General features: G+C 41.3%; 1 protein-coding gene across 3 annotated transcripts in view; it reads right to left on the reverse strand.

The window, feature by feature from the left end:
• Window positions 1-9,463, reverse strand: part of nf2a (NF2, moesin-ezrin-radixin like (MERLIN) tumor suppressor a) — a 65,540-nt gene extending 56,077 nt beyond the window's left edge. For all 3 annotated transcript variants that reach the window (XR_008064107.1, XM_035786258.2, XM_035786260.2), the window contains exons 1-4: window positions 8,655-9,463; window positions 6,764-6,889; window positions 6,436-6,558; window positions 12-95 (exon numbers count right to left, since the gene is read on the reverse strand). Coding sequence is in view for 2 of the 3 variants with exons in the window: in XM_035786258.2 (XP_035642151.1) it covers window positions 12-95; window positions 6,436-6,558; window positions 6,764-6,889; window positions 8,655-8,768 (447 nt within the window). In the remaining variant the exon portion in view is untranslated. The remainder of the gene's footprint in view (window positions 1-11; window positions 96-6,435; window positions 6,559-6,763; window positions 6,890-8,654) is intronic.
• Window positions 9,464-13,131: the final 3,668 nt, after the last annotated feature.

Here is a 13,131-nt window from a genome sequence, read left to right on the forward strand (position 1 = left end):
GTGATACAGACCTTGGCCTGGACGGCATAGGAGGCCAGCAGCACAGAGGCTTCAGGAGGGCAGTAGATCTCCTCTTCCAGGATATTATTCTTCACCTGAACGGAAACAGAAGAGTGACAAAATCTGACCTAGAGTATAAAAAGTTACTCTTCGGATCAACCCAAAAAACTACTTCAACTAATTACCAGTAAATTAGTTGAATTTGAAAAACATTACATTTCCTCAAATCTACCACACACACACAATACCCCATAATGATAAAGCAAAAACTGTTTTTTTAAAAACATTTTTTGCAAATGCATAAAAATAAATCACTTTTATGAAATATCACATTTATAAAAGTAGTCAGACCCTTTAATTCAGTACTTTGATGCACTTTTGGCAGCAATTACAGCCTCGTGTCTTCTTGGGTATGACACTACAAGCTTGACACACCCTGTATTTGGAGAGTTTCTCCCATTATTCTCTGCAGATCCACTCAAGCTTGGTCAGGGTGGATGGGGAGCGTCGCTGCACAGCTATTGTCAAGTCTCTCCAGAGATGTTTGATCGGGTTCAAGTTCGTGCTCTGTATGGGCCACTCAAGGATATTCAGAGACTTGTCCCGAAGCCACTCCTGCGTTGTCTTGGCTGTGTGCTTAGGTTTGTTGTCCTGTTGGAAGGTGAACCTTCGCCCCAGTCTGAGGTCCTGAACGCTCTGGAGCAGGTTTTCTTCCTGGATCTCTCTGTACTTTGCTTTGTTCCTCTTTTCCTCAATAGTCTCCCATTCCATGTCGCTGAAAAATCTCCCCACAGCATGATGCTGCCACCACCATACTTCACCGTAGGGATCGTACCAGGTTTCTACCATAAAGGCCTGATTGGTGGAGTGCTGCAGAGATGGTTGTCCTTCTGGAAGGTTCTTCCATGGTTCCAAACTTCTTAAATTTAAGAATGATGGAGGCCAATGTGTTCTTGGGGACCTTCAATTATGCAGAATTGTTTTTGTTCGCCTTCCCCAGATCTGTGCCGCGACACAATCCTGTCTAAGGAGCTCTAGGGACAATTTCTTTGAACTCATGGCTTGGTTTTTGCTCTGACATCCACTGTCAACTGTGGGACCTTATATAGATGAGTGTGTGCCTTTCCAAATCATGTTCAATCAATTGAATTTACCACAGGTGGGACTTCAATCAAGGATGATCAATGGAAACAAGGATGCACCTGAGCTTAATCTCGAGTCTCATCGCAAAGGTTCTGGATACTTATGTAATTATTCTTTCAGTTTTACATTTTCATACATTTGCAAACATTTCTAAAAACCTGTTTTCACGTTGTCATTATGGGGTATTGTGTGTAGATTGATGAGGAAAATGTTTCATTAAATCCATTTTAGAATAAGGCTGTAACATAAAATGTGGAAAAAGTCAAGGGGTCTGAATACTTTCCGAATGCACTGTACAACCCAACTCACTTTTTAATTTAGAAATACTTATGTAAATATACAGTATTCAATCGTGTTACAAGCAATTGAATAACTTCACTGTTATCCAAGACATTTACTTGGTTCAATAACTTGAGATAATGTTTCAAAATATTTTCTTTATACAAGACTTTCGCATGTAGAAGCCACAATATTATAACCATGGATTGGCTACTTTAACATAGTAAGCTTGTAACACTACAGATGCTGGCAGTGAACTAGTTTAAGTTTGACTATACCACAGTATTATTGAATACTCATTTCTAATTGTCTAGAAGGCCATTCTAGAATGGACATTAAAAGCAGATAACGAAGGAGTGGGTCTGTAAATATAAATATATTCGAATGAAGGACTGGGTCGCATCTCCAGCAACCAAAAGATGAGAAAGTATTTATTTTCTTAGAAAAAATGTAATATCAACGGAGGGGGGAAAGTATTTCTACCTGTAAATGTGTGCTTTCATATTGTTTTCTTTGGCAACTGTGGTATAAGCAGGATTCTGTACATTAACTTAGAAATCATCATCCATTATTTCCAAGATAATGTAGACGGTCTGCGTTTATCCCGTACATTAAGGAATACAATAAGACCACATTAACTGGAATGACACTCACTCTTCCCGGGTGGCTAAAACAAACAAACTGAAAGCTACGCCCCCAACTCTCCATATAGGCTGCTATCGCTACATTGCCCCACCGCTATTCAATGCGCATGAGGTGTTGAAAGCAATTTAGAAGCTGTCATTCAATTCCAAATATCACATTGATCTATCGAATTTGTTTTCAAATCGGCATGGGGGGTATTTTATTTATTAGTTATTTTACCAGGTAAGTTGACTGAGAACACGTTCTCATTTGCAGCAACGACCTGGGGAATAGTTACAGGGGAGAGGAGGGGGATGAATGAGCCAATTGTAAACTGGGGATTATTAGGTGACCGTGATGGTTTGAGGGCCAGATTGGGAATTTAGCCAGGACACCGGGGTTAACACCCCTACTCTTACAATTAGTGCCATGGGATCTTTAATGACCTCAGAGAGTCAGGACACCCGTTTAACGTCCCATTCGAAAGACGGCACCCTACACAGGGCAGTGTCCCCAATCACTGCCCTGGGGCATTGGGTTATTTTTTTAGACCAGAGGAAAGAGTGCCTCCTACTGGCCCTCCAACACCACTTCATACCATATATACCGGGGTATTTGGAAAAAGCCACGGGATAGTTTTTCAATATCAAAAATATATTTTATTAGCATTCTGGTAATATTGACCTAATACAGCCCAACAGTGGAGGTGTCATAAAACCTAGCGGTCAAACAGGAAAATGGTTCCAATCGTTTTCCACCTTTTATTTTTTCCCATAGGGGCTTTTACAAACACACATAAGGTCTAGCTTACCCTGGCGTGAAGTTCTGTTTCGGACAAGGTGACTTTTATAAATATTGTAGCACGCTCAAGGGTGTGGGGTTCCACGCCACCAAGTTCAATAACAAAACACCAGCAGCACAAATAGAAGGGAAATGGGGAGTTTATTAGAGATATTGCTACACTGGGGAATTCACCAATCACCTCACAGTCCACAAGCCGTTCTCTGTGTCCGTTCCGTTTTCCAGGGGTAATCCTCACACTCGGGTCCTCAGCCAATCCGGTCCGGTATACAAGGGGGTTGGTACGAAAGTCCAGGTCACAACAGGTAATCACACATAGTTCTCTCACTCTTCATAACGCGCTTGGCTCTCTCCTACTCTGCCCCTTTGTGCAGGCTGCTTCCTCCTTTATCCCCAAGCACTCCCTGGCTTAACGACCTACAGCCTCACCGCGTTGGGGCAAAAAGTCCATATAAGGCTCAGGGGTGGAGCCAGCGACCTGCAAGATATTTCCCCTAAATTACCACTCCCCTCACCTCTCCCTGCCGTCTGCCACCCCTAGAGCATCCCTCCTGGAGAGGGCATCGGCATTTCCATGGGCTGCACCTGATCTGTGGACGACAGAGAAAGCAAAGGGCTGTAAGGATAGGAACCAGCGGATGACCCGGGAGTTACTGTCCTTATTCTGTGACATCCAAACCAGTGGTGCATGGTTCATTACGAGGGTGAAGTGCCGTCCCAATAAGTAATACTTCAGCGTTTCTAGCGCCTACTTGATCGCTAGACATTCTTTCTCCAACTGTGGAATATCGTTGTTCCCGTGGCAACAGCTTCTGGCTAATGTACATGACTGGGTGTTCCTCACCTTCTTGGAGCTGTGATAGGATGACACCCACCCGTTTCGGATGCATTGGTCTGAACCACCAGTGGTTTGGAAAAGTCCGGTGTCACCAGCACGGGTTCAGAACATAGTGCTCCCTTTAGGTCCTGAAAGGCTTTCTGTCTCCTCGATCCACTTCACTTGGGCAGGCAGACGGCTCCTAGTCAGATCGGTCAGGCTGGCTACGGAGGCAAAGTGGGGAATAAATCTATGGTAGTAACTAGTCAACCCCACAAACGTGTGTACCTGCTTCTTGGTGAGGGGGCGAGGCCAGTCCTGAATCGCCTCCACTTTCTTCACCTGGGGTTTGACACATCCCCTCCCGATCGTGTACCCCAGATACTCAGCCTCCCTCAGGCCGAGCCAACATTTCTTTGGATTTGTTGTTAGCCCCGCCTTCCGTAAGGCCTGCACTACCGCGCTCACCTGGTTTAGATGGGTCTCCCACTCACTCCCATGGACCACAATATCATCGATGTATGCCGCCACGTACTTCCAATGGGATCAGAGAACCCGGTCCATCAACCTCTGGAAGGTGGCCGGGGCCCCATGCAGCCCAAAGGGCTGCTTCTTATAATGGAACAGTCCATCCGGGGTGGCGAAAGGAGTTTTCTTCCGTGCCTCGGGAGCTAAGGGCATTTGCCAATAATCCTTTTGTCAGGTCGAGCGTGCTGATAAATAGGGCTGTCCCTAGCCGTTCGATCAATTCATCAATTCGGGGCATGGGGTAGGCGTCAAACTTTGAGATTTTATTTACTTTTCTAAAATCATTACAGAATCGAATGGTGCCGTCTGGTTTTGGCACCAACACTATGGGGCTGCACCACTCACTATTCGACTCTATTCGATTATATCAGCTTCAAATTGTTTTTATCTTGGTCCTGACAGCCTCTCTCCTTGCTTCCGGTATGTGGTACGGGTCTCAACTTCACATTTTCCTGGGTTCGGTGATGATGCTGTGCCAGATCGGTGTGTCCTGGTTCACTGGAGAACACATCCTGGTTTCGGACGAACAACTCCCTCAGCTCCTGCTTCTGGACTTGGCTCAGCTGCTCCTCCATTGTCACCTCTGCCGGCTCAGTCTATGTGGTAGCCTTCTTCGGGGAAATAGAGTACATCACGTGCATTCCATTTCTTTAGCAGGTTTACATGGTAAATCTGGGTCAGATACCTACGTCCCGGCTGTCCTGACCCTATAGTTGACTTCATCGGGCCAAAAACGTATATTCTGAGGTGGGGACCAACACCAACACTTTGTCTCCTGGCTGAAAGTCCCTTCACTGTGCCCATCTGTCTCTTGGGCCTCCAGCATGTGTTCCCGTACCAGGGGCCACAGGGTTGCCATCCGATCTCTCATTTCTCCCATGTACTCCACCAAGGTTCAGTGGGGCGACCAAAGCTCCATCCCACCAAAACAGGCGAAACTTTTCAAACAGGGCATTATCCTCATTTTCACCATTATTATTCCAAACACATAGTGTGGAAATATATATAAAACACAGGAAAATCAATGTTTTTGACTGCACTGGGCCTTTAAAACCTAATTGATAAATGTGATTAGTTGAATTGGATAGCAGGGAGACCATTGTAACAAATCTCATCTCGCGTGAAGGGATAAAGGAATTGGGGATATGTCCCAAATGGCATCCGATTCCCTATGTAGTGCACTACTTTTGACAGGGCCCATAGTACTCTGGTCTAAAGTAGTGCATTACATAGGGAATAGGGTGCCAGTGTGTCAGTACTGGGAAGGAATTCCCTTCAAAGTATTAGGGCAGGGGAGAAAGGGCACTGTTAAAATGCAGTACATTGATTCCACATGGCTGAATACAATCAGAGTGGGACAATGGGAAAGTGTATTACTGAGAGTGCTCTGGACTGAGAGGGCTTTGGATCTGGTGCTCACCAACCATAGCAGTCAAAGGAAGTAGATGTGAAAGTTTGCCCTCTATTGGCAGTCTGCCTGAAGAGACCCGTGATATAACTTCAGAGAACAGTAATGTAGCTGCAGGTGTATTATATTGCCCATTTCAATGGGATCACTGGTCAAGTAAGTACATGAGCGCACAAGTGGAGTATTATTACATTGATGTACTAAGTGCCTAAAGAGATAAATGTATGTGCATAGTGTTTCAAGATCTGTAATATAACTGTATGATTCTCACAGAAACATTTGAGAGCTTTCTATAAGTTAACTGACCAAAATTCCCCTAGGTATTTCTGAGATGAAAAACAATTTAAAACATTCTTTAAAAGCTGCTAGCGAGGTGAGGCAAGCCAGTGGAAAGATTGCCAACACATAAATCCATCTGTAATCTATGAGCATGTTCAGCATGTTCTGAGAGGCATGTCAGTTGGATTTGAAGTGTACATGCAGGACTTGGAAGAAGAAGTGTCTGTCCCAAATGGCACCCTATTCCTTAATTAGTGCACTACTTTATAGCAGTGTCTTGATAGGTGTCAATTGAGAATCCAAACCAGATTTTCTTAAGAGGCGGTCCAAAAGGGAAAAATGCATGCTTGTTCAAAGATCCTAGATGAAAAGTTTTGAAAATGAGAGGCTTTCATAATGTATCTCCAAAACGATTAATGATAATATCAGTGAAAATTACACTGACGAGCTACTTTCTTGGTGGCTAACTCCCATAAAAAATAATAGCCTAGAGTTTTTACAGTGAAACATATGGATTGAGTTGATGAGAAAGAATGAGTGTGCCATGCATAGTCACCTGTAGGAAGAAGAGATGCTGAGTGATGTCCTGAACCAACTCCTCCTCTGCATTCTCAGGGTAAAACTTGGCCAGGAAATGAAGGGTGATTGGTTCCTCCTTGGACACATCGTGGTCCAAAACCTGCAACAGAGACCAAAACAACATGGACAACTCAATTAGTCAGACAGTTTCTTGCCAGGCTCCTGACATTCCTAGAAGATGTATGGCTGGTAAAGAAGACTACATCTCGATTCAACTCACAGTGTTCACAAACAATGTAAGGGACACTGAGTACCAACCAGCACATCAATCTACTTCAGCAAGACCATCTGTTGCTGAGATTTACCTTCTTGTCCATCTTGATCCAGGCTACAGTGTCTTTGACATCATACTGGAACCCGAAGAACCACGTCTCTCTCAGTCCCAGAGCCCGGCACACCAGATCAAAAAGATCTTTCCCCTTCCATTTGACCTGAAAAACAGGATAGCAGCGTGAATTGATATTAGGATAAATATGGGAAGTCTCATGATGTGGGTGGAGTGAATGATTGACAGAGCAAATAGCATCTGCCGAGGGCAGTATGAAATAAAGCAGAGGGTAAGATAAGTCATAATAGTCATGATGAGAGTCATGAGAGGTGACAAATGCCTTTGCTCAGGCTGGACATAGACAGTCCATCTTTCATAAGCAGGGAGCCGCTAAAAGTATTTCTATAACCATTCAGCTCAAAGAGGCATATCAGATGCACGTTCATTCTCAATTAAAAATGATTTAATCTCAGATTGTTTAACTTTAAAATGCACCAATAGAACTTTAACAGTACGCCAATTCAGGCTGAGCAAGAGAGAAAAGTGCCTAGGATATCAGCTCAATATGAGAAAGAAATTAAGGACAACTGAAGTACAGTCAAGGTCAATTTAATAATGTACTTCAAAAATGCAAACACTCAATAATTACTATTTATCAAGCATATCATTTATAAAATTATCATCCAGGCACAGACAGTAATCTAAGCAAACCTGCAATTGATGTTCTATAGGTCTGTGTTATTAACAATTTCCAACAGTGGTAGCGTTCAGGCTCCCTCACTTGTTAAGTACTGATGGCCTTTCCAAGTTATTATGCATTCTTAACATAGACTAAGGCCCAAGGCAATGTTAAGTTGACTGTTATGTTAGTCAATTGCACTACAGTGGCTGAAAGGCAAAGGACTAAAAGTAATCTAGGCCTATTCTATACTGTACATCTGCATAGGTATTATCCTAAAGCCTATAATTTCTTCTTTAGTTGGATTCGAGAACAACATCTACATTTCATTACCCTCTTTTGGTTAATGGATTGTATTGAAGTGATCTTAAAAAGAGTAACACAGAGGTTATCTATCTGCATACTGTTGTTTCCTCGAGCCTAATATGAAGAAAATATCTTGCAGATTTTACACTGTGAATCATTCTTGCATTACATGGTTATTGTTTTTCAATTATATAGCCTACTAAGTTATTGCTATTACACAGGTAGTTTCAAATGATGTAGTTACTGTAGCCCAGTGTTTCCCAACTCCAGTCCTTGAGTAACCACAACAGCACACATTTTTGTTGTAGCCCAAGACAAACTCACCTGATTCAACTCAATGAGGGCTTGGTTATTAGTTTACAAGTTGAATCAGGTGTGCTTGTCCAGAATTGAGAAACAATGCTGTAGCCTATAGGGTCAAAGTAAAACAGGAGTGTCAGCTGTGTTTTAAACAGATTAAACTGACACCTGTAGATTCTAGTGTGTCCCAAATGGCACCCTATTTCTTATGTAGTGTGCTACTTTTGATCAGGACCATCTGATCAAAAATAATGCACTGCATAAGGAATATAGTGCCATTGGGACATAGTCTGAGGGATAGCCAAGAGGTTCAGGGTGATGTCATGCTGTTGAGTGAATAGAAGAAAACAATTTTATTTAACTAGGCAAGTCAGTTAGCAACAAATTCTTATTTACAATGACGGCCTACACCGGCCAAACCCAGACGACACTGGGCCAATTGTGCACTGCCCAATAGGACTCCCAATCACAACCGGTTGTGATACAGCCTTGATTCGATCCAGGGTGTCTGTAGTGATGCCTCAAACACTGAGACACAGTGCCTTTAGACCGCTGCTCCACTTGGGAGCCCGCAAGCAACGACATTATTCATGTTCGTAGCAACTAGGCTACACATTGACACATACAGAAAGGGAGCACACACCTCACAACTGAATTCCATGTCTGCATCCATTGTGGTGATCCTGACATTGAAGTTCTTGGCTTGTTTTCTTCTCAATGAGTTGAGTCCCATTTTAGCTGCTAAGGCACTTGCCATGTTGACAAACCCTCAATTTGTTTAGCTAGACTGACTATAACGTTAGTTATAGCTAGTGTACATGTATAATGTGACGACGTCAACAGGTGCACACAATGGCGTCATAACAAGAATATCATGTGCTTTCCCATTCTATTCGTAGTCTTTTTTAGAGGCTATTTATAATAGTCTAATAATAATAGACTAATTTACATACGTTATATTCAGTGTAATCACAGTTCTGCGAGTGGGGAACCTTAGGGTTGCGCCAAAATATTCGCAAGCTAACTTAGCTAATTTAGCTTTTCAGCTATAACTTCAGCAATTTACTGTACCCAAATTTGTAAATCTAGATTGGTAAAATATATTCACTATGGCATTATCCAACACATTTTACTTCCAGTTGTGCTATTTGGACAGCTAATTGGCTTGATATAGCGAGTTAGATCGCCTAGCGAACTTTCGGATGGGGAGCTTCACCTGTTTTGTAAACATACCCACGCGCTAACTCGTAAATTCGGTTGTTTCATACTCGGAAAACGGGTTCCCCGTTGAAACAGTAATTTCGTCCTAAAGTAAAGTATCCTCGCACTAATGGAAGGTGATTTATGTCTTCTGAAACCTTTTAATTACAATAACAAAAAATCTGAAAATTATTAGCATACAATGCTAGCAGCTAACTAACTTCCTCATTCGTTGAGGGCGGTCCTAACATATCTAGCTGTAATCAGAGATAGAAGAGGAAGCGAGACACCCCACTCGCAATAGTTTTTTTTTTTTTTTTGGGGGTCAAATGTAAGCATGTAAGCCAATTAACTAAGTAGACCAGACCCAGCTGCTATTGCGTTGGTGTCTACTGGAGATAAACCCAATTAAGTAGACCGGAACTTACACATTTTTTTTCAACGGTTAATGACCTGAGTGACCAATCTTCATTTACTCACCATCTTTACTGTAATGTGAATATTCTTCTTTGGGTTGTAACTTGTGCATCCAGCGCCATCCTTTGGTTAGAAAATGCCAACAGATGAGAATGACATTGATCACACTGGTATTTTGTGGCCAACAGTGGGCAATATATGGGCAGTAACAGCGTCATGGGTTCACTTCAGTCAGTTTGCAAAATAAATGTATTAGTAGTAACTTAAGTGTTAGTAGTAACTTAAGTGTAAGTACAACGGTAAAGACAAAAGCACTTAACCCAAAATGTTGAATGTACAGTACACTGGACCCAATTCTACATGAAGTGGAGATGTATCTGTCTTAAAAATCGAATTTCTATATGCAACATTGTCATGTACATAAACATTTATGTTTTCGCTTTTATTAACTCATTTATTCAGCATATTAATTGGCATAACGTTATGTTATGCCAATGAATATGCTGAATAAATTAGTTAATAAAAGCGAAAACATAAATGTTTATGTACATGACAATGTTTCTCCCAATCAGCCTGTCTGCTGTCACGGGGAATGATCGTTCATTTTCAAGCCTCTGCTTACTCTTCCTGTCTTTCCTCTGCTTACTCTTCATGTCTTACTCTGTGTGTGTGTGTGTGTGTGTGTGTGTGTGTGTGTGTGTGTGTGTGTGTGTGTGTGTGTGTGTGTGTGTGTGTGTGTGTGTGTGTGTGTGTGTGTGTGTGTGTGTGTTACTTGGTAATTGTATCTGGAGAGTGATGAAGATTACCGATGCTGAAAGCTTCAGACTCTTCTCAAGTAATAATGTGCTCAACAACTCACATAATAAGTTGCATGGACTCACTGTGTGCAACATGATGTTTGAATGACTACCTCATCTCTGTACCCCACACATACAATTATCTATAAAGTCCCTCAATTGAGCATTACATTTCAAACACATATTCAACCACAAAGACCAGGGCACACCTATTGGTAGATTGATAAAGACACTTTGGATGGTCTATCAATACAAAGATACAGGCATCCTTCCTAACTCAGTTGCCGGAGAGGAAGGAAACCACTCAGGGATTTCACCATGAGGCCAATTGTGACTTTGAAACAGTTACAGAGTTTAAAGGCTGTGATAGGAGAAATCTGAGGATAGATCAACAACATTGCAGTTACTCCACAATACTAACCAAATTGACAGAGTGAAAAGAAGGAAGTTTGTACAGAATAAAATATTCAAAAAAATGTATCCTGTTTGCAACAAGGCACTAAAGTAATACTGCAAAACATTTTAATCAAAGCAATTCACTTTGTCCTGAAAACAAAGTGTTATGTTTGCGGCAAATAAAAACATGTTTTTACTTTGTCATAATTGGGTATAGTGTGTCGATGGATGAGAAAAAAATTGATTTAATCCATTTTGAATTTCAGGCAGTATCACAACAAAATACAGAATATGTCAAGTGGTATGAATGCTTTATGAAAACACTGTAAGTGCGTGAATTGGACCATTTTTCTGTCTTGTTAATGTAGCACATGAGCTCATGGGGTGTGTGAAACTTACTCCTCAGCCTGAAGTGTTGCTACATGCACCGCCGAATTGTTAACTGACCGTTGGCGCCGACTTTTAAGGTGCTTCGGGAGGGCAGTCACCTTCAGGCCAATGATGGTCTTTTGAATGTCAACATTCTCACCATAAATACATTTAATATATTCTATCACAAAAATAATAATTTGGTTGTGTTTATGAAGGTCTTAGGTAACAGAATATGAAATTAAATGTATTTCAAAGAACTGTAGGCTATTTGGAAAATATGGCGCCGATAGAGATGGCAGCTTCGCTTCTAGTCCTTAGGAAACTGCAACATAAAACTGTTTTTTATGTATTATTTCTTACATTGTTAGCCCAGAAAACCCTAACCTCTCTGTGCACCAAACCCGCTACATAAATAGTCATATTAAACATTCATGAAAATACAAGTGTCTCACATGGGTCGAAAGCCTAGAATCTTGCTAATCCAACTGCGTTGTCAGATTTAAAAAAGGATTTACTTGCGAAAGAATACAATACAATTATCTGAGAACAAAGTCCCATAAAAAACAACTATTTCAAACAGCACAGGCGTAACAACATCACAAATTGCAATATGATAAATTGTCTACCTTTGACGATCTTCCTCTGTTTGCAATCCCAATGCTCATTGTTACACAATGAATGGTCTTTTATTTGATAAAATCCATTTTTATAGCCTAACACGAAACATTTTGTGAACAGCTTGTGTCGTGAATTCCGTCTCATTCCATTTTAGTCGACACATTCGATGTAAATACACATACTAAACGTGACTTTTCCAGTCCTGTTTGGTTTCATTGCAATCAACTGGTTTGTTTGTAACACAACCAAACCTGATGGGTCATTTTGCGGGATGTATTGACTGAAAGAAATCGATTTGAAGACAACAAGTATTGACATCATTGTGCACCAATGATATGACCGCTGTTTCGTTAATTGACTGTATTTTAACCCAATGACCACTGATCGTCTTGAAATCCAGCTGGTTAGATAGCCAATGAGCTGAGGTAAACGGTAATATGTAATGTTTATGTGTTGGAAGACCAACCCATGTAGTAAACTCTGGCGTAAATAGGGTCATTCCGGAAGGAGCCACGGATGTTACGCACAGCATTGTTTTGGTAAAGCGCATCTTCAGCTGTTTATATATCAATCAGTATGGCGACTAAGTCAGGGAAAGCTAAATCTAAGTCTAGATATACAGATGTACACACAATTTTAGAATAAATTGATCAAGAAAGTGAGACAGAGATTGTTGGAGGACGACTCGTTTAGCGATTCCCAAATGGAGGAATATTTTTTGAACGGAGAGGACACCGTTTTGGACTGGTAAGTTCTTCTCATGCTAATGCCGTTGTTTGAAATGAATCATGTAAAATATTATTTGTGATTTTTATTTATTTTAGTAGCAATATATAAAAATGTAATGAAATGTGTAAAGTACACGTTGGCTATACATTGTGGGTGGGGGTATGTTTGCATATATGTTTATGACCCTATGTTTGTGTGTGTATATATGCATATTGTGGATTAGAGGGTGTATGGCCGAGATGCATGTGTCTGCCGCTCCACCCTACCCCCACATGAAAGCCTATTTGAGGCTGTTGAGGGGAGGGCAGGCCCACAACAATGGCCAAAGTGAAATGGAGACAGTAGATACAGCTGGTCTGTTGTAATATAATAGAGACAGTAGATCTAGCTGAAATGTCATAATATAAAATAGACAGTAGATCTAGCTGGTCTGTCATAATATAAATGAGACAGTAGATCTAGCAGGTCTAAAATAATATATTCAACCTTATGTTCCCTGTACTCTATATATATCTGTTTATTATACCTGTTGATACAGGGCTCATATGTGAAACTATTCTAACTGAACATTTTCTTTCACAGTGACACTGA

Source organism: Oncorhynchus keta, chromosome 14 (genome assembly GCF_023373465.1).
Source record: "Oncorhynchus keta strain PuntledgeMale-10-30-2019 chromosome 14, Oket_V2, whole genome shotgun sequence".
Classification (NCBI taxonomy): domain Eukaryota; kingdom Metazoa; phylum Chordata; class Actinopteri; order Salmoniformes; family Salmonidae; genus Oncorhynchus; species Oncorhynchus keta.